The sequence below is a fragment of the Balaenoptera physalus genome (genome assembly GCF_965194825.1).
Source record: "Balaenoptera physalus genome assembly, chromosome: 2".
Lineage (NCBI taxonomy): Eukaryota > Metazoa > Chordata > Mammalia > Artiodactyla > Balaenopteridae > Balaenoptera > Balaenoptera physalus.
Window position 1 is genome coordinate 35052519 of NC_138883.1, and position 22445 is coordinate 35074963.

The 22445-nt window shown below is 35.9% G+C and overlaps 1 protein-coding gene across 12 annotated transcripts in view; it reads right to left on the reverse strand.

Moving 5' to 3' along the window:
- The window catches only part of GPHN (gephyrin), a 638461-nt gene that overhangs the window by 114975 nt on the left and 501041 nt on the right, over positions 1 to 22445 (reverse strand). For all 12 annotated transcript variants that reach the window (XM_082451600.1, XM_082451601.1, XM_082451602.1 and 9 more), the window contains one exon: positions 2884 to 2976. In XM_082451600.1, coding sequence (XP_082307726.1) covers positions 2884 to 2976 — 93 coding nt within the window. The remainder of the gene's footprint in view (positions 1 to 2883; positions 2977 to 22445) is intronic.

A 22445-nucleotide genomic window follows, 5' to 3' on the forward strand; every position in this document is an offset into this window, starting at 1 on the left:
GGAGAAATAACTCCTCAAAAATACGAATAAAACTATTGTATTGCTTCTAACTGGTAAATGCTACTTTCATTTTCTTTTCTCTGCTTTCATCATTCAAATTCATTCCCTCCTGAATGTAGTTTTAGGTTTATTAGTTTACATCATCATCACTTGATTCCTGTCTTCTTTATACTCTATTCTTTCTTATTTTTTAAAAGCTGTTCCTATTTCTTATTTCTTCAGCTATTTGTTACTGTCTTGATTTTTCAACCCACATACCTTAAAGTAAGTGATCCTCCAACTGGTTTGGAGTTTTATCCCACATGTTTCTGAAGGATACTGGCTAATGCTTAGTGATCCAGAGCAAGTTAGCAACCTCTTTACACCTAGAGGGTTAGCAATGCTCACAGGTGCCACTGGTTATTACTGGAAGGCCTAAGGCAAAGGCAGAGGAGAAGAAAAACAAGGAGAATAAAGGGAGTGGGGAGAAAGGAATGGGAGTAAAGGAAGAAGGGGTGGAGAGAAGAAGGTATACAAAGTAGAGAGGTAGAGAGCCACAACAATAGCCTCAAGGATATTCTTTACCAAAACACTGCCTGGGGTTGGTATTATAACACAGAAAAGACTAAGACCATGCCTTTTTGTTCACTGATGACTTCTGCTGCCTTAATTATGATGTTGATCATAATTAACCAGTCATTCCTACTTTGAAATTTAACTATATCCATGATGGTTATCTGTTATGTGTTATGTCTCTGTTATACATTCCATATCTTAGAGAACTAGCAACGTTTCACAGGAAAGAAATAATGTGAATTAGCTGCATGGTGGCTTATCTGTTGAACATTTTATACCATGAGATGTCATTTTAAATGTTTGTGTGTGTGTGTGTGTGTGTGTGTCTGCGTATGTGTGTGAAATAACTAAAAACACCACCACTCTAAAACAAAAGAATAAATATGATATACTAAATGGTAATTTTATATATAAATTTCTTTGATAGACTCTACAGTTGCAGAAAGGCTCTTTCCAGGCTCACATGGGCTAACTAGAAAAGCTAAAAGCAATAGTTTCTTTTTATTGAGCTGCTGCTACCTCATCTAAAAATCACAGAACAACTTTCTGTTTCAGAATAATTCTGCCTAATATAATTTATTTTCTCACTTTCTCTTACTTTACATTACCGAGAATATAAAAAATAGACTTTCTTGTCCTTTTGGTGTTTCACCTGCTGTAGTTGTTTGTTCTACTCTGGAAGTAAGAATTCGTCATTTCATAGCAATCCAATATGGCTACCAATTATAAGTTCAAACAGAATTTACATTTTAGAGGGAATAAGAAACAAGAGCCAGTGAGGCTATCAGAAGACTAAAATAATTTTCTTTCTGGATAATATTCATTATAATAAACACTATAGAAGACATGAATTTGGAAGAGAAAACATAGGAGGCATTGGGGATTTGTTATTTATATTTTCAGAAATACTCTAATTTGTGAGATAGAGCCGAATGAGGTGCGCATTTAAGACAGTTTCCTGAGAAAGAATACACTAGTAGGAATTAATCTCTCCACCATTTTATGAGAATAACAGTTTAGATAAGTGTTATCCTTTTTTCAGAGATGTTTTAAGAAAATGTGATAATAATAATAAAAAAATAAAAAAGTAATAATAATAGTAATAATAGGTACTATTATTAAACATTAAAAAAACAACTATTGAGTGCTTTTTTGTGTGTGTGTGTTTGCCATATACTTTAAGGCCTTCTACAGTCTCACTTAATTCTCACAATAACCTGTTGGGATAAATACTGTTATAATTATCACCATTTTATAGATGAGAAAACCAAGGCTCAAAAAGTTTAAGTGATTTGCTCAAAGTTACATAGATGGAACTGGTGCTAGAACCCAGATCACTCTTACTTTGTTATCACTCACTTTTTTATCACTCAAAGTCCATAATCTTAACCATTTGTTCTACTGTCTCCAACAGAGAAAGATACTGCTAAGAGATGGCAATGGAACACGGAGGAGGTCAATGAATGTATTTAATTACAAGAAAGAGGAAATTATTTTAATAGCTAGATAGAGTTAAAAAAAAAATCCAAAACCACAAAATCAAGTAAGGGACTCCATAAATGACCATTAAAAAGGAACTGGCCTTCTTAACAGCTCTGATAAACTGGGAAATGTTTTTAGACATTTCTTCAATGATACCAGCCTTGAGTTAATAACCAATAATAGTTTCTAAGCAATTCAGTTGCATTTTCATTTTGGGTTCCTTCGTAGATTGGACTTTAGGCAGGCAAATGCTATTTAGTATTTGCTTTTGAGCTTTATGCAATCCCAGGCAACTCTAAAGACATGAGCTGCTGGTACCATCTGGGGCTTCAGAGCCTTGAAATATGGAATCTTCTAGGGAATTAGAGGTTTCTCCCATGCTTGCTTTCTATGAAGCCCTTATTGATGTTTGAGTTTAAAGCAGGAGAAAAAAACTTCCCCACTTTATCCCTGGTGTTGGGAGTTTGCTCTTCTTTCTTGGACCATATAGATGTTTTCAACTAGAAAACATTTGGACTTCCAGACCAAGACTGTCTGCCATCTGGTATGTGTAGAGGCCGAAAGAATAAACCATAATACAGTGTCTTTATCAACCTCTACATATTTATTTGTAAGTAAGAATTTTCAAGTAACTATAGTACTGTCACTGAAAAGTTTTAATCAAGATTGTGCTGGAAAATATATAGGTATAGGTTAACATTGTTATCTGTGAACAAAATTATTTTGACAACCAAGGGGGAAATAGATGTAATAGTCATTAGGTACCTGGGCTGAGCCACAAATCCGAAAAAAAAAAAAAAATTACAATGTGAGTATGTTGATACTCAAGAAAGCCAAAATATTTACCTCGGACAGCATAGCCATCTTTTACTGATGCTGGGAACGGGGGTAGGTTGTCTTTTGCATATACATCTTGAGCAAGGACTCGCCCCATTCCATCTGTAAGAGAAAAGAAGGAAAATATGGATGTTAAGTGCAGTGGGTTAAACAGGTAGTCCTAAACAAGATGGACATATGTACTTGTCTGACAAGGCTTGTATAAGGGCTCAGTCAGATCTCCTGATTTCTATCCCAAGGAATAGGCGACAGAAGGAAGAGATGCATCCTAGTGTCTGAAATAAAAGATTAAGATTCAGTCAATTAATAGCAATGCTTGCAGGGATTATTTGAATATGAGTAGCTACACAGTCATCAAAGATGTGTTCAAGTTGATGTGTCATTAATCCTTTAACAATCCAAAGACGATTTTCTTTAAAAAGTAAATTCTTAAACAGTCATAGTCATTGACCCAGTAATTTCACTTCTAGAAATCTATCTTAAGAAAATGGATAAATCTTTCTGTACATGTTTATTTCAGAGTTGCTTACATTAGTGAGAAATGGAAAGAAATCATAAGTTTAACAATATAGAAATTTAAACAGACAATGATGTATCCTTATGATAAAATATTATACAGGCTAAAGTAATATTTTTGAAAAATATTCACTGACACAGGAAAATTCTTATGACATACATTTTAAAAACATGCAGAACTGTACATATAATGCATAATCCTAACTATGTTAAGATATATGTATATAGAGCAATAGAAAAAGATGGGAAAGGCATACATGAAAATATAAAGTATTTGTTTACTGCAGTATGTTAGAACTATGTATAATTTTATACCCTTTGCTATAATTTTCTGAAAATTTCCAAGTTTTCTACAATGATCACAAGTAATTTTTAGAGCTTTTTTCCTTTAGAATAGAAAAGTAAAGAAAAGAAAGGAGCTTCCTTATCATTCTATTTAACTTTAGCCAAACTTTTGGCTTTATTAACCTAAAAAAATTAGTGACTATAAGAAGAGCACCAGTGACCTATTGTGTGAAGTGACTATTCAAACCACTATTCATCCACTCTGGATGACAATCACATTTGGTTACAGCTCAGGAGTTTGATTTAGTGCCAAAAAGAATAAAAGTTTCAAGAGTCATGACCGATTCCTTAAATCCTCTAGTCAGAATCTGTCCTTATTATTATTATTATTACTATTGTTATTATTTTAAAGAAGTAACAGAATAATTAATAGGAGATAGAGAAGGAAGAAGAGGAGAAGGAAAAAAAAAATCAAGCTTCACTACAAAGACTACAAGTAATATAGAATTGATTTACATAAGATGTTTGTATAGATTTAGAAAATTCCATTGTTTCCAGAGCTAGATGAGTCTTTTTTTGTTTGTTTCTTTTTTGTTTTTAGCTTTGTCCTTCTTAGCCACCTAGAGCCTCTGGTTTCCAGATTCCAGGACAAAGAAGTAAGGACAGACAGATTTAAAACTTTTGTACTCTGATCCACAGTGATAGTGATATTGACTCTTTCTTTTTAAGGAAAGTGACACCTGAATTGGAAGGGAGAACTTCTTAGCAGATTCTAGCTGTAGGTATTCCCAGGAGGTTGAAGCTATTCTGTAGCTATGGACCATACTTTGTAAGACCAGGGAAGTGGTAGGACCAGAGGGTCTGGTTTGTATTCATATATACAACATTAACTCCCAAATGAACCTGAAGCTATAAGGTAGTCTCTGGTAGTGAGCCCCATGGCATCTGCCCAGGGTCACAATAAACTACCTGGGGTAGCTCCTTATCTGAAACTATTCTGGTCTGGTGTGGTGAATGAAAATATAAGTGCTATGCCAGTTCAGATCCTAAGAGAATAATTTTCTGGGATTTGGAATAGCTCAGTAACAGTGGTTAATAATCAAATATAGCACCAGGGCTGAGTTTTTTTGGCAGCTGGTCCAGTTAATCTAGTATATGTTTATATAGCATTTTATAAGTTACTAAGTAATATCATATACATATATAATCTCATTTAATCCTTACAAAAATCTAGTAAAGCATTATTATATTCATTTTACAGATGAAAAAAGAGAAGTTTAAACAGGGTAAGTAACTTATCCAAGGTCATATATTTCACAGGTGGCTAAGGTAGGATTGAAATTTAGATCTTAGAGCGTCAATCATTACTACAATGGCAATAGCTACATACTCTCCATGTACTGCTCTTCCTCTGTTTCCCTGACATTTAAAAAAGCTACAAGGTGATTCCTCAAAAAATTAAACATAGAATTACCATATAATCCAGTAATTCCACTTCTAGGTATATATTCAAAAGAATTAACAGCAGAGACTTGAACAGATATTTGTGCACTATTTTTATAGCAGCATTATTCACAATACAGTAGTCAAAAAGTGGAAGTAACCCAAGTGCCTACTGACAGATGAATGGATAAACAAAATGTAGTATATACATATAAGAATATTATTCAGCCTTAAAAAGGAAGGAAATTCTGACATATGCCATAATATGGATGAAACTTGAAGACATTATAAAATAAGTGAAAATAAGTGAAATAAGCCAGTCACAAAAGGACAAATATTGTATGATTCCATTTATATGAGGTAATCAGACTATTCAAACTCAAAGTCATAGTATCAAAAAGTAGAATGGTGGTTGCCATGGGCTGGGGAGAGGGAGGAATAGGAAGTTATTTTTTAATGAGTATGGAGTTTCAGTGTGGGGAGATGAAAAAGTTTTGGAGATGGATGGTAATGATAGCTGCAGAATAATGTAAATGTATTTAATGTCACTGAACTGTACAGTTAAACACAATTAAAATGGTAAATCTTATTTTATGTATGTGCTACCACCACCACAAAAAACTACAAAGAACGGATGGCATCAACAGCTAGCACATGTTATTTTTCCTTCCTAAGTCCTTGCCAGTAGCCCAAGAGCAGTGATACATGCCCATCATGGCTCTTTTTATTCCTGTATTCCAGAAAGAAAGAGGTTGAACAATTAGTATGCTAAGTTTGAAAGACTGTTAATACTGACAGTTGTAGATATTGTAGTGGCTTAACATAAGTTAACTAAGCTCTCATTGACAGCCAGTTTAGAGAAAAGAGTATCAGCTGACTTGATTTCTCCCTTTAATGCCTGAGTTACTCATGTATCTTACTGTGCAATTCCACTCTGGAGGGTTCCTAAGGTATAGAGTCTACTCAATCATAATTTGACAAAATTAGATTCTGGAAACTAAAGCAAAAACTTTGTTCTGTAAGTTTCCAATAATAATTGACCCCCTACCCCCATCCTACCATACACATAAACACTAAAAAATAGCCCTCAAATATGAGGAGGCTCAAATAATAACTTTGGATTGAGAAGATGTACATATGACAAGAATAAGTGAGTTTATTTAATTATTTATTGAAGTATAGTTGCTTTAAATGTTCTATAAGTTAGAGGTGTACAATATAGTGGTTTGCAGTTTTTAAAGGTTATACTCCACTTATAGTTATTACAAAATATTGGCTATATTCTCCATGTTGTATAATATATGATTGTAGCTGATTTTATACCTAATAATTTGTACCTCTTACTCCCCTACCCCTAACTTGCCCTTTCCTTCTTTCCTCCCCACCCTGGTAACCTCTAGCTTGTTCTCTACATCTGTGAGTCTGCTTCTTTTTTATTATATTCACTAATTTGTTGTATTTCTTAGATTCTGAATATAAGTGATATCATACAGTATTCGTCTTTCTCTAACTTACTTCACTTAGCGTACATAATGCCCTCCAAGTCTATTCATGTTGCTGCAAATGGCAAAATTTCATTCTTTTTTATGGCTGAGTAGTGGTCCAGTGTGTGTGTGTGTGTGTGTGTGTGTGTGTTTGTGTGTGAGTGTGTAACATCTTCTTTATCTGTTCATCTCCTGATGGACAGTTAGGCTGCTTCCATATCTTGGCAATCATATATAATGCTGCCACGAACACTGGGGTGCATGTATCTTTTCGAATTAGTGTTTTTGCTTTTTTGGATATATACCCAGAAGTGAAATTGCTGGGTCATATGGTAGTTCTGTTTTTAGTTTTTTGAGAAACTTCCATCCTATTTTCCACAGAGGCTGTACCAATTTACATTCCCAACAACAGTGTACGAGGAGGTTCCCTTTTTTTTACATCCTATAAGTGAGTTATTTAAATGCTACAATCTACCCAAGCTTCATTAGGCTACAAAATAATACACAGATCCTATTTTAAGAATTCTGTAGTGCTAGCATAAGACTTGCCTAGTGTAATTTGGAAAATGTTTATACTGAGATTGAGCTTTATTTCTGACAAGTGTCCAGTTTCTGATACAAAGAATGATTTCCCACATTTTAAACATGGTGGGCTTTTTCTTATTTCTATGCCATTGCAAATAATGTTGCCTTGGACAGGAATACCTTTTTTCCTTCTTCTTTTCTCCCCCTAGTGAACCTTAGGCAACCTTTAAGTTTCAGCTCAGACGTCATGTCTTTGGTCTTCTGTCTCTAAACAGGAAAAGTTAGTTCACTGACCGATTTATTTATCCATTCATCAAACACTGGGAACCTACTATATGCTAGACACTGGGGACAAAAATACTAGTAAGACCTGGCTGATTTCCTCAAGGAATTCACATGTAACAGTGCATGTGAGAAAGGGGGATATGGAATAAAAATATGATTACAAGATAGTATGATATGGGCAGTGACAGATATATGATCAGGGTAATATCGGAAGCATACAGAAAAAACCACCTAACCAACAATTTGTGGAACAACAAGAAAATCTTCCTACATGAGGTATCTATGCTGAGTTTTACAGTTTGAAGTAAGAACCAAGTAGGAGAAAGGAGGGGGCATTTTAGACAACGGAAGCAGGATCGAGGGAGTTTAAACTTAATCTTATGAAAATGGGAATCCAATGTAGGATTTTTAAGCAGAGTGATGACTTCAAGTTAACCTCCCAGCAGTGTTTAAGTCTCTTCAGAGATAATGGAACTTTTTATGAACTTGCCTAGTGACAAGATACAGAATGGTTTGGAGGGATTGTACTTAGTCTTCATATTCTTAAAACATTTGTATCCATCTGTTATGGTACACTTTCCACATTACATTACGGTTGTTTGTGAACCTATCTTCACTTCTCCATCAGGTTGTGAATTCCTTGTTGTCACAGCATATCTCACCCATCATTGTATCCCCAGTACCAAGCACAGTGCTTGATACTTAAAAGGCACCCAGTAAATGTTTGTTGAATGACTGAATCAATGATTGAGTGCATTGATGATTAGAACTAAGGAGGGAAAGAAATGACAGGTAAATAGAGAAAAAGGTCACATCAATCAAATACAACCAACTTCATCCAGAGAATACATAAAATGGAGAAGGACATTTTGCTAACTTCTACTCTCATTATTTCCCACTTAGACTCCTCTAAGCAGGTCATTTTTTTTGTGTGTAATGGATGCTCACCTCCATGCTTACAGTCATGACTTGCCTAAACCTGGACTATCATCTTCCTTTTTGTTATCAATAAATGTCTATCACCTATTTCAAGACCCCATTTAAGATAGTAGGTTCTCCTTGATTATTGCCCCTCTGAATACTACTCTTGTATATTCAGTTAGTAATATATCAGCAAGTATTTGCAAAATTGTGTGTAAGAGTTCTCAAGGTGGTGAGTGTGAGAAAAGTGTGTGTTTGGTTTCTTAAGTTTCTGAAGAAAGAGAACTGTATTTTTCATTTATGGCTAATCAAAGCAACAAGTACAGGTTATATTTAAAATGACTTTTAGCAGCCTAGACTTCCAGAGGAGTCTCTGCTATTATTTAAATTCAGTTCTTCTTAAAAGGCAAGGGCAAATCCAAGAGAAACAAAAACATATGCCCATGCAAAAACCTGTACACAAATACTAATTGCAGCATTATTCATTAACAGTCAAAAGATGGAAACAATCCAACAGTCCATCAATTGATGAATGGATAAATAAAACATGGTATACACATAAAATGAAATATTACTTGGCCATAAAAAGGAGTGAGGTACTAATGGGAACTATAAAACATTGCTGAAAGAAATTATAAAGAAGATACAAATAAATGGAAAGACATCCTTTGTTCATGGATTGAAAGACATAATATTCTTAGTGCCCATGCCATCCAAAGCCACCTATGGATTCAACGTAATCTCAATAAAAATGCAAATGGCATTTTTTGCAGAAATAGAAAAATTCATCCTAAAATTCATATGGAATCTCAAGAGACCCCAAGCAGCCAAAACGATTATAAAGAAAGCAAAGTTGTAAGACTCACACTTCCTGATTTTATAACATATTACAAAGCTACGGTAAGAAAAACAGAGTGGCACTAGCATAAAGACAGACAAATAGACCAATGGTTTGATAGTTAATTTTATGTGTCATCTTCACTGGCCATGAGATACCTAGATTAAACATTATTTCTGGGTGTGTCTGTGAGAGTTTTTCCAGATGAGATTAGTGCTTGAATTGGTGGAATCAATAAAGTATATCGCCCTCCCCATTGTGGGTGGCATCATTCTATCCATTGGGCATCTGAATAGAACAAAAAGGTGGAGGAAAAAAATTGTCCCTTTTGCTTTCTGCCTGCCTGTTTGACCTGGGACGTTGGTCTTCTCTTGCCCTTGGATGGGCTTTATATCAACTCCCTTGGTTTGCAGCCTTTTGGACTTGGACTGGAATTATAACACCAGCTTTCCTGGGTTGCCAGCTTGCAGATGGCAAATCATGGGACTTCTCAGCCTCCATAATCATGTGAGTCAATTCCTCATAATAAATCTCTTCCTATATATATTCTGTTGGTTCTGTTTCTCTGGAGAACTCTGTCTAATACAAATGGAATAGAATAGAGAGTCCAGAAATAAACACTCATGTATATGGTCAAATGACCTTTGACAAGGATATCAAGACCACTCAATGGGGAAAAGATAACCTTTTCAAAAAATGATGTTGGGAAAACTGGATAGCCACATTCGAAAGAATGAAGCTGGACTCTTTTATCTTCCACCATATACAAAACTTAACTCAAAAAAGATTAAAGACCTAAATGTAAAACCAACAACTATAAAACTCTTAGAAGAAAACATTGAGGAAAGGATTCATGACATTGGATTTGGCAATGATTTCTTGAATATGACAACAAAAGCACAGGCAACAAAAGCAAAAATAGACACAGGGGACAACATCAAACTTAAAAACTCTTGTGCATCAAAGGATACTATCAACAGAGTGAAAAGGCAAACTTCAAAATGGGAGAAATATCTGCAAATCATATATCTGATAAGGGGTTAATCTCCTGAATACATAAAGAAATCCTACAACTCAAAAACAAACAGATCTAATAACCTGATTAAAAATGGGAAAGGCACCAGGAATAGGAGCCCCCAGAGCACTTGGCTTTGAAGGTTAGTGGGGCTTGGTTGCAGGAGCTCCACAGGATTGGGAGAAATAGAGACTTCACTCTTTTTTTTTTTTTTTTTAATACCTCTTTATTGGAGTGTAATTGCTTCACAGTGTTGTGTTAGAGAGACTTCACTCTTAAAGGGCACACACAAAATCTCACACACGCCAGGACTAAAGGCAAAAGCAGTAATTTGATAGGAGCCTGAGCCAGACGTACCTGCTCGTCTTGGAAGGTATCCTGGGGAGGCAAGGGGTGGCTATAGCCCACCCTGGGGACAGAGACACTGGTGGCGGACATATCAGGGAGGATTCATCTGTGTGAGCTCTCCTGGAGGCTGACATTTTGCCACCAAGACCTGGCCCCACCAACAGCATATAGGCTTCAGTGCTGGGATGCCTCAGGCCAAACAACAAACTGGATAGGGACACAGCTGCACCCATCAGCAGACAGGCTGCCTAAAGACTTCCTGAGCCCCCAGCCATCTCTAGACACGTCCCTAAGCATGGCTCTGCCCCCCAGAAGACCAAGACCCAGTTCCACCCACCAGGGGGCAAGCACCGACCCTTCCTGCCAGGAAGCCTGCACAAGCCTCTAGACCATCCTCATCTACCAGGGGACAGACACCAGAGGCAAGAAAACTACAGTCCTGCAGCCTGCAGATCGAGTCCACGAACAAAGGCCAGATACTGACCAGCTGGCCCCTGGCCCTTGGGTGACAAGAAGGGAGTGCACTGCTGGGACACATAGGACATCTCCTACAGAGGGCCACTTCTCAAAGGTCAAGAAACGTAACCAATCTACCACATACATAAAAATACAAATAGCAATTGAGACAAAATGAAGCAACAGAGGAAGATGTTTCAGACAAAAGAACAAGATAAAACCCCAGAAGAAGAACTAAGTGATGTGGAGATAGTCAATCTACCCGAGAAAGTGTTCATGGTAATCATCGTAAAGATGATCAAAGAAGAGTTAACACCCATCCTTCTGAAGCTATTCCAAAAAACTGCAGAGGAAGGAACACTTCCGAACTGATTCTATGAGGCCACCATCACCTTGATACCGAAACCACACAAAGATAGCACAAAAAAAGAAAATTACAGGCCAATATCACTGATGCACATAGATGCAGAAATCCTCAAGAAAATACTAGCAAACTGACTCCAACAATACATTAAAAGGATCATACACCATGATCAAGTGGGATTTATCCCAGGGATGCAAGGATTTTTCAATATCTGCAAATCAATCAATGTGATACACCACATTAACAAAGTGAAGAATAAAAACCATATGATTATCTCAACAGATGCAGAAAAAAGCTTTTGATAAAATTCACCATCCATTTATGATAAAAACTCTCCAGAAGTGAGCACAGAGGGAACACCTCAACATAATAAAGGCCATCTATGAGAAACCCACAGCTAACATCACACTCAATGGTGAAAAGCTGAAAGCATTTCCTCTAGGATCAGGAACAAGACAAGGATGACCACTCTGGCCACTTTTATTCAACATAGTTTTGGAAGTTGTAGCCACAGCAATCAGAGAAAAAAAAAGAGATAAAAGGAATCCAAACTGGGAAAGAAGTAAAACTGTCATTGTTTGCAGATGACATGATGCTATACATAGAAAATCCTAAAGATGCTACCAGAAAACTACTAGAGCTCATCAATGAATTCAGTATAGTTGTTGGATACAAAATTAATATACAGAAATCTGTTGCATGTCTATACACTTAACAATGAAAGATCAGAAAGAGAAATTAAGGAAACCATCACATCAAAAAGAATAAAATACCTAGGAATAACCTACCTAAAGAGGCAAGAGACTGTACTCTGAAAACTATAAGATGCTGATGAAAGAAACTGAAGATGACACAAACAGATGGAAAGATATATCGTATTCTTGGATTGGAAGAATCAATATTGTTAAAATTATCATACTACCCAAGGCAATCTACGGATTCAATGCAATCCCTAGCAAATTACCAATGGCATTTTTCACATAACTAGAACAAAAAATTGAAAAATTTGTATGGAAACACAAAAGACCCCAAATAGCCCAAACCACCTTCAGAAAGAAGAACGGAGCCGAAGGAATCAAGATCCCTGACTTCAGACTATACTACAAAGCTACAGTAATCAAAACACTATGGTACTGGCACAAAAAACAGACTTATAGATAAATGGAAGAGGATAGAAAGCCCAGAAATAAACCCACACACTTATGGTCTATTAATCTACCACAAAGGAGGCAAGAATATACAATGGAGAGAAGATGGTCTCTTTAATAAGTGGTGCTGGGAAACCACTTGTAACAGAATGAAATTAGAACATTCTCTAACACCGTATACAAAAATAAACTCAAAATGGATTAAAGACCTAAATGTAAGATCAGATACTATAAAACTCCTAGTGGAAAACACAGGCAGAACACTCTTTGACACAAATCACAATATTTTTTTTGGATCCGTCTTCTAGAGTAATGGAAATAAAAAGAAAAATAAACAAATGGGACCTAATTAAACTTAAAAGCTTTTGCACAGCAAAGGAATCCAAAAACAAAACAAAAAGACAAGCCATGGACTGGGAGAAAATATTTGCAAATGATGCTACTGACAAGGGATTAATTTCCAAAATATAAAAACAGCTCATACAGCTTAATATTAAAAAAAAAACTGAACAACTCGATCAAAAAATGGGAAGAAGACCTAAATAGACGTTGCTTCACAAAAGACATACAGATGGCCAACGGGCGCATGAAAAGATTCTCAATATCACTAATTATTAGAGAAATGCAAATCAAAACTACAATGAAGTATCATCTCACACCAGTCAGAATGGCCATCATTAAAAAGTCTACAAATAATAAATGCTGGAGAGGGTGTGGAGAAAAAGGAACCCAATTACACTGCTGGTTGGAATGTAAATTGGTGCAGCCACTGTGGAGAACAGTATGGAGGTTCCTTAAAAAACTAAAAATAAGAGTTACCATATGATCCTGCAATCCCATTCCCGGGCATATATCCAGAGAAAACTCTGATTTGAAAAGATACATGCGACCAGAGCCTCCCATCAAGCCTCTTAGATAGCCTCAACCACAAGAGGGCAGACAGCAGAAGCAAGAAAAACTACAATCCTGCAGCCTGTGGAACAAAAACCACATTTACAGAAAGATAGACAAGATGAAAAGGCAGAGGGCTATATACCAGATGAAGGAACAAGAAAAAACCCCAGAAAAACAACTAAATGAAGTGGAGATAGGCAACCTTCCAGAAAAAGAATTCAGAATAATGATAGTGAAGATGATCCAGGACCTCGGAATAAGAATGGAGGCAAAGACTGAGAAGATGCAAGAAATGATTAACAAAGACCTAGAAGAATTAAAGAACAAACAAACAGAGATGACCAATACAATAACTGAAATGAAAACTGCACTAGAAGGAATCAATAGCAGAATAACTGAGGCAGAAGAACGGATAAGTGACCTGGAAGACAGAATGGTGGAATTCACTGCTGCGGAACAGACTAAAGAAAAAAGAATGAAAAGAAATGAAGACAGCCTAAGAGACCTCTGGGACAACATTAAACGCAACAACATTCGCATTATAGGGGTCCCAGAAGGAGAAGAGAGAGAGAAAGGACCAGAGAAAATATTTGAAGAGATTATAGTCGAAAACTTCCCTAACATGGGAAAGGAAATAGCCACCCAAGTCCAGGAGGTGCAGAGAGTCCCATACAGGATAAACCCAAGGAGAAACACGCTGAGACACATAGTAATCAAAGTGGCAAAAATTAAAGACAAAGAAAAATTATTGAAAGCAGCAAGGGAAAAACGACAAATAACATACAAGGGAACTCTCATAAGGTTAACAGCTGATTTCTCAGCAGAAACTCTACAAGCCAGAAGGGAGTGGCATGATATACTTAAAGTGATGAAAAGGAAGAACCTACAACCAAGATTACTCTACCCGGCAAGGATCTCATTTAGATTTGATGGAGAAATCAAAAGCTTTACAGACAAGCGAAAGCTAAGCGAATTCAGCACCACCAAACCAGCTCTACAACAAATGCTAAAGGAACTTCTCTAAGTGGGAGACACAAGAGAAGAAAAGGACCTACAAAAACAAACCCAAAACAATTAAGAAAATGGTCATAGGAACATACACATCGATAATGACCTTAAATGTGAATGGATTAAATGCTCCAACCAAAAGACACAGGCTTGCTGAATGGATATAAAAACAAGACCCATATATATGCTGTCTACAAGAGACCCACTTTAGACCTAAGGACACATACAGACTGAAAGTGAGGGGATGGAAAAAAGATATTCCATGCAAATGGAAATCAAAAGAAAGCTGGAGTAGCAATACTCGTATCAGATAAAATAGACTTTAAAATAAAGAATGTTACAAGAGACAAGGAAGGACACTACATAATGATCAAGGGATCAATCCAAGAAGAAAATATAACAATTATAAATATATATGCACCCAACATAGGAGCACCTCAATACATAAGGCAACTGCTAACAGCTATAAAAGAGGAAATTGACAGTAACACGATAATAGTGGGGGACTTTAACACCTCACTTACACCAATGGACAGATCATCCAAAATGAAAATAAATAAGGAAACAGAAGCTTTAAATGACACAATAGACCAGATAGATTTCATTGATATTTATAGGACATTCCATCCAAAAACAGCAGATTACACTTTCTTCTCAACTGCACACAGAACATTCTCCAGGACAGATCACATCTTGGGTCACAAATCAAGCCTCAGTAAATTTAAGAAAACTGAAATCATATCAAGCATCTTTTCTGACCACAATGCTATGAGATTAGAAATGAATTACAGGGAAAAAAACGTAAAAAACACAGACACATGGAGGCTAAACAATACGTTACTAAATAACCAAGAGATCACTGAAGAAATCAAAGAGGAAATCAAAAAATACCTAGAGACAAAAGACAATGAAAACATGACGATCCAAAACCTATGGGATGCAGCAAAAGAAGTTCTAAGAGGGAAGTTTATAGCTATACAAGGTTACCTAAAGAAACAAGAAAAATCTCAAGTAAACAATCTAACCTTACACCTAAAGAAACTAGAGAAAGAAGAACAAACAAAACCCTAAGTTAGTAGAAGGAAAGAAATCATAAAGATCAGAGCGGAAATAAATGAAATAGAAACAAAGAAAACAATAGCAAAGATCAATAAAACTAAAAGCTGGTTCTTTGAGAAGATAAACAAAATTGATAAGCCATTAGCCAGACTCATCAAGAAAAAGAGGGAGAGGACTCAAATCAATAAAATCAGAAATGAAAAAGGAAAAGTTACAACAGACACCACAGAAATACAAAGCATCCTAAGAGACTACTACAAGCAACACTATGCCAATAAAATTGACAACCTGGAAGAAATGGACAAATTCTTAGAAAGGTATAACCTTCCAAGACTGAACCAGGAAGAAACAGAAAATATGAAAAGACCAATCACAAGTAATGAAATTGAAACTGTGATTAAAAATCTTCCAACAGGGCTTCCCTGGTGGCGCAGTGGTTGAGAATCTGCCTGCCAATGCAGGGGACACGGGTTCGAGCCCTGGTCTAGGAAGATCCCATATGCCACGGAGCAACTACGCCCGTGAGCCACAATCACTGAGCCTGCGCATCTGGAGCCTATGCTCCGCAACGAGAGGCCGCGATAGTGAGAGGCCCGCGCACCGCGATGAAGAGTGGCCCCCACTTGCCACAACTAGAGAAAGCCCTCGCACAGAAACGAAGATCCAACACAGCCAAAAATAAATAAATAAATTAAAAAAAAATGTCTTAAAAATCTTCCAACAAACAAAAGTCCAGGACCAGATGGCTTCACAGGTGAATTCTATCAAACATTTAGAGAACAGCTAACACCTATCCTTCTCAAACTCTTCCAAAAAATTGCAGAGGAAGGAACACTCCCAAACTCATTCTATGAGGCCACCATCACCCTGATACCAAAACCAGACAAAGACACTACAAAAAAAGAAAATGACAGACCAATATCACTGATGAATATAGATGCAAAAATCCTCAACAAAATACTAGCAAACAGAATCCAACAACACATTAAAAGGATCATACACCATGATCAAGTGGGATTTATCCCAGGGATGCAAGGATTCTTCAATATATGCAAATCAATCAATGTGATACACCATATTAAGAAATTGAAGAATAAAAACCATATGATCATCTCAATGGATGCAGAAAAAGCTTTTGACAAAATTCAACACCCATTTATGATAAAAACTCTCCAGAAAGTGAGCATAGAGGGAACCTACCTCAACATAATAAAGGCCATATATGACAAACCCACAGCAAACATCATTCTCAACGGTGAAAAACTGAAAGCATTTCCTCTAAGATCAGGAACGAGACAAGGATGTCCACTCTCACCACTATTATTCAACATAGTTTTGGAAGTCCTAGCCATGGCAATCAGAGAAGAAAAAGAAATAAAAGGAATACAAATTGGAAAAGAAGAAGTAAAACTGTCACTGTTTGCAGATGACATGATACTATACATAGAGAATCCTAAAACTGCCACCAGAAAACTGCTAGAGCTAATTAATGAATTTGGTAAAGTTGCAGGATACAAAATTAATGCACAGAAATCTCTTGCATTCCTATACACTAATGATGAAAAATCTGAAAGAGAAATTATGGAAACACTCCCATTTACCATTGCAACAAAAAGAATAAAATACCTAGGAATAAATCTACCTAGGGAGACAAAAGACCTGTATGCAGAAAACTATAAGACACTGATGAAAGAAATTAAAGATGATACCAACAGATGGAGAGATATACCATGTTCTTGGATTGGAAGAATCAACATTGTGAAAATGACTCTACTACCCAAAGCAATCTACAGATTCAATGCAATCCCTATCAAATTACCAATGGCATTTTTTACGGAACTAGAACAAATCATCTTAAAATTTGTATGGAGACATAAAAGACTCCGAATAGCCAAAGCAATCTTGAGGGGAAAAAACGGAGCTGGAGGAATCAGACTCCCTGACTTCAGACTATACTACAAAGCTACAGTAATCAAGACAATATGGTACTGGCACAAAAACAGAAACATAGATTAATGGAACAAGATAGAAAGCCCAGAGATAAACCCATGCACATATGGTCAACTAATCTATGACAAAGGAGGCAAAGATATACAATGGAGAAAAGACAGTCTCTTCAATAAGTGGTGCTGGGAAAACTGGACAGCTACATGTAAAAGAATGAAATTAGAATACTCCCTAACACCATACACAAAAATAAACTCAAAATGGATTAGAGACCTAAATGTAAGACTGGACACTATAAAACTCTTAGAGGAAAACATAGGAAGAACACTCTTTGACATAAATCACAGCAAGATCTTTTTTGATCCACCTCCTAGAGTAATGGAAATAAAAACAAAAATAAACAAATGGGACCTAATGAAACTTCAAAGCTTTTGCACAGCAAAGGAAACCATAAACAAGACGAAAAGACAACCCTCAGAATGGGAGAAAATATTTGCAAACGAATCAACGGACAAAGGATTAATCTCCAAAATATATAAACAGCTCATTCAGCTCAATATCAAAGAAACAAACACCCCAATCCAAAAATGGGCAGAAGACCTAAATAGACATTTCTCCAAAGAAGATATACAGACGGCCACGAAGCACATGAAAAGATGCTCAACATCACTAATTATTAGGGAAATGCAAATCAAAACTACAATGAGGTATCACCTCACTCCTGTTAGAATGGGCATCATCAGAAAATCTACAAACAACAAATGCTGGAGAGGGTGTGGAGAAAAGGGAACCCTCTTGCACTGTTGGTGGGAATGTAAATTGATACAGCCACTATGGAGAACAATATGGAGGTTCCTTAAAAAACTAAAAATAGAATTATCATATGACCCAGCAATCCCACTACTGGGCATATACCCAGAGGAAACCGTAATTCAAAAAGACACATGCACCCAAATGTTCATTGCAGCACTATTTACAATAGCCAGGTCATGGAAGCAACGTAAATGCCCATCAACAGACGAATGGATAAAGAAGATGTGGTACATATATACAATGGAATATTACTCAGCCATAAAAAGGAACGAAATTGAGTCATTTGTTGAGACGTGGATGGATCTAGAGACTGTCATACAGAGTGAAGTAAGTCAGAAAGAGAAAAACAAATATCGTATATTAACGCATGTATGTGGAACCTAGAAAAATGGTACAGATGAACCGGTCTGCAGGATAGAAGTTGAGACACAGATGTAGAGAACAAACGTATGGACAGCAAGGGGGGAAAACTGCGGTGGGGTGGGGATGGTGGTGTGCTAAATTGGGCGATTGGGATTGACATGTATAAAGTGATGTGTATAAAATTGATGACTGTTTAAAAAAAGAAAAAAAAGAAAAGATACATGCACCCCAATATTCACAGAAGCACTGTTTATAATAGCCAAGACATGGAAGCAACCTAAATGTCCATCAACAGATGAGTGGATAAAGAAGTGGTGTATATACACAACGGAATATTACTCAGCCTTAAAAAAGAATGAAATGATACCATTTGCAGCAACATGGATGGACCTAGAGATTATCTTATTAAGTGAAGTAAGTCATTCAGAGAAAGACAAATATCATATGATATCACTTATATGTGGACTCTAAAAAAATGATACAAATAAACTTATTTACAAAACCAAAATAGAGTCACATAGAAAACAAATTTATGGCTACCAAAGGGGATAGCGGGTGGGGGGAGAGATAAATTAGGAGTTTGGGATTAACGTATACACACTCTTATACATAAAACAGGTAAACAACAAGGACCTACTATATAGCAAAGGGAACTATACTCAATATCTTTTAATAACCTATAATGGAAAAGAATCTGAAAAAGAATACACACACACATATCTGAATATATATATATATATATATATATATATATATATATATTTATATAGATCTGAATCACTTTGCTGTGCACTTGAAACTAACAGAACATTACAAATTAACTAAAATTAAAAAATATTTAGAAATGGGAAAGGACTTGAATAGACATTTCTCCAAAGAGGTATGAATAGCTAATAAACATATGAAAAGATGCTCAACATCACTAATTATCAGGAAAATGCAAATCAAAATCACAGTGAGATATCATCCCACACCCATAAATTGGCTACTATCAAAAAATCAGAAAATAAAAAGTGTTGATGAGAATGTAGAATAATTGGAATCCTTATGTAATGTTGGTAGGATTGTAGAATAGTGCAACCAGCATGGAAAACAGAAGAAGTTTCCTCAGAAAATTAAAAACAGATATGATCCATCAATCTCACTTCTGAGTATATATCCCAAAGAACTGAAAGCAGGGTCTTGAAGAGATATTTGTACACCCATGTTCATATAGTACGGCTATTCATAATAGTCAAGAGTTGGAAGCATCCCAAATGTCCATCAACAGATGAATGGATTAACAAATGTGGTGTATATATCTAAATACTGTCACATGGCACAACAGACCTTGAGGACACTATACGAAGTGAAATAAGCTAGCCACAAAAAGACAAATAGTGCATGATTGCACTTATATAACATATCTAAAGTAGTCAAATTATTAGCAATAATAAGTAGAGTGGTGGTTACCAGGGGCTGGGATGAGGAGGAAAAAGGGAGTTGTTGTTTAATGGTAAAGAGTTTCAGGTATCCAGTATGAAAAAATTTTGGAGATATGTTTCACAACAATGTGAATGTACTTAATGCCACTGAACTCTAATGGCTAAGATGATAAATTTTATGTTATATGTTTTTTTTTTTACTACAGTAATATTTAAAAAAGGAATGAGATACTGATACATGTTACAACATGGATGAACTTTGAAAATATTATGCTAGGTAGAAAAAGCCAGTAATAAAAGACCACATATTATATGATCCCATTATGTGAAATGTCCAGAATAGGTAAATCCATAGAGAGAAAAAGTAGGCTAATGGTTGCTTAAGGCTGAATGGTGGGCTGTGGGGATAGGAGGAGGATGATAGCTAAAGGGGATGGGGATTCTTTTTGAGGTGATGAATATGTTCTAAAACTGACTGTGGCGATGGCTGAACATATCTGTGAATATACTAAAAACTTCTGAACTGTATAATTTATGTGGGTGAATTATACTGTATATGAATTGTATTTCAGTAAACTTATTTTTTAAAGGGCAAGAATAAGAGATTTTTTAAAAAAGAAGAATATTTCTCTCATTTTAACATACAACTATATATAGAAGAGTCAAGAAAAGTCATATTTGAAGCACACATATACCATCTGGTCTTTATAGATCTTTAAAATATCTTGGAAAGAAAAATAAAACATTTCACCTGGAAAGAAAGAACAGCTTCATGCTTAAGGTTATCAATATAAATCTAGTAATAGAAAATTGGCCAGATTTTTATTTTGTACTCACGCTAAATATAGGGATTTCTATCTTTAAGGTAAATTAGATCCCTACTGGATTAGTTCTGCTTTTGGAGTTGGTATCAAGTTAACCTACCAGCAGAACTTATGTCTCTTCAAAGAGAAAAACGTGCATTACTTCAAGTTTTTTTCTAAAAGCCTAAGGCAAGGGAAAGGATTTGAAGAGAAATACGCAATTGATTAGAAAATGGTAAGGGCTCCCAGCTGGCAGCAAATACTTGAGAACTGAAGGAATAAACGTCAGGTACACCCCTCTGCTACAGCAGCAACTATATCCATATATCTCAGTAGGATTCACGGATTAGACAACGGATAGCTCTTCCAAGCAGTCAATATTACATTTCATTCAGTGATCGACTTTGGAACTTAAAGAGTATATAGTAGTGCTGCAAATTACTTTATCACATGGGGCAGTCTCTCTTGCATACATAGAAATACTTAGATAGATGTTAAACCATCTCTTCTCTTTGCCCATAGGTGGAGCCCAAGTATTAGTGTTGAATAAACTTTGGGCACGTGGTTTTAGAAAAGGAGCCAGGCAGCAGTAACTTCTCAACTAGATATTATGACTGTTTAGGCACTCATAAAGCCCCCTTGTGTGGGGGAGCTATTTTTATAGTTACCCAATTGAGTAAAATTAACTCACAGAGGAATCAGACCTATAATGCTGGCCGAATTATTCCTATGTCACAATCAGGTAGACTAATCTACCTATTTCATACCTCCTTCTATGCATATCATTATATATTTTCATATATATTTTTTTCTTCTAAAATATATTATGAATATATCTTGCTTTAGGTCAGAGACAGGGAGAACTACCTCTGTTGTGGTCAATATTCTAAAAAGGATACTTCACTGCTTTAAACTGAGTTCAGTAAACTTAAAGCTTCCTCGTCTAGAATTGCTTAAGTCTTTTGTGGAAATACAAAGAACTGAGGTCAGCGATGCCAAAGTCTTTGGTCATGAAATCTTAAAAAAAAAGCCTAGCGCTTATAAAGTAATGCTCCTAAGAAAGCAGAATCCTTTCTATTCAAAGATTATAGTTTTTCCATTGTTAACTGAACGATATTGGGGATTACAGGGAATTCTAGAATATTTTAATCTGCCTTTCAGTAGCTAGTACTGTACCAAGTGTGAATTTGTAATGTGTTCATGTCATGTATTTTATAAGCAAAGATGAATCATAAATGGTAGTCTTGCAAATATTATCTTCTATTGGTATTCCTCTCCCAAGAAACCAAAGTAAGGTATTTATAATCAGTGGAGCACTTGCTCCTCAAAGGCCTTGCTTGCAGATAGGAGCTGAAAATAGTAGATATGCTAAAGGGCAGACCAGAGACAATAGAAAATTCACCTGTAGTCAAAATAGATTAAAACAAACAAACAATACACTTTACACATCTAGGCACTTACTTTAGAAGAATAATTTTCATACTGATTTGAGATGTATTCTGCTATAATGGAATGAACAGTAGACTAGGAGTCAAGAATCCTAGGTTCTAGCTGTTTTTAATCATAACAATTTGTCTAACTCTAAGAACATTATTACACCTCTTTGGTCCTAAATTCCTTTGTCTTTAAAGT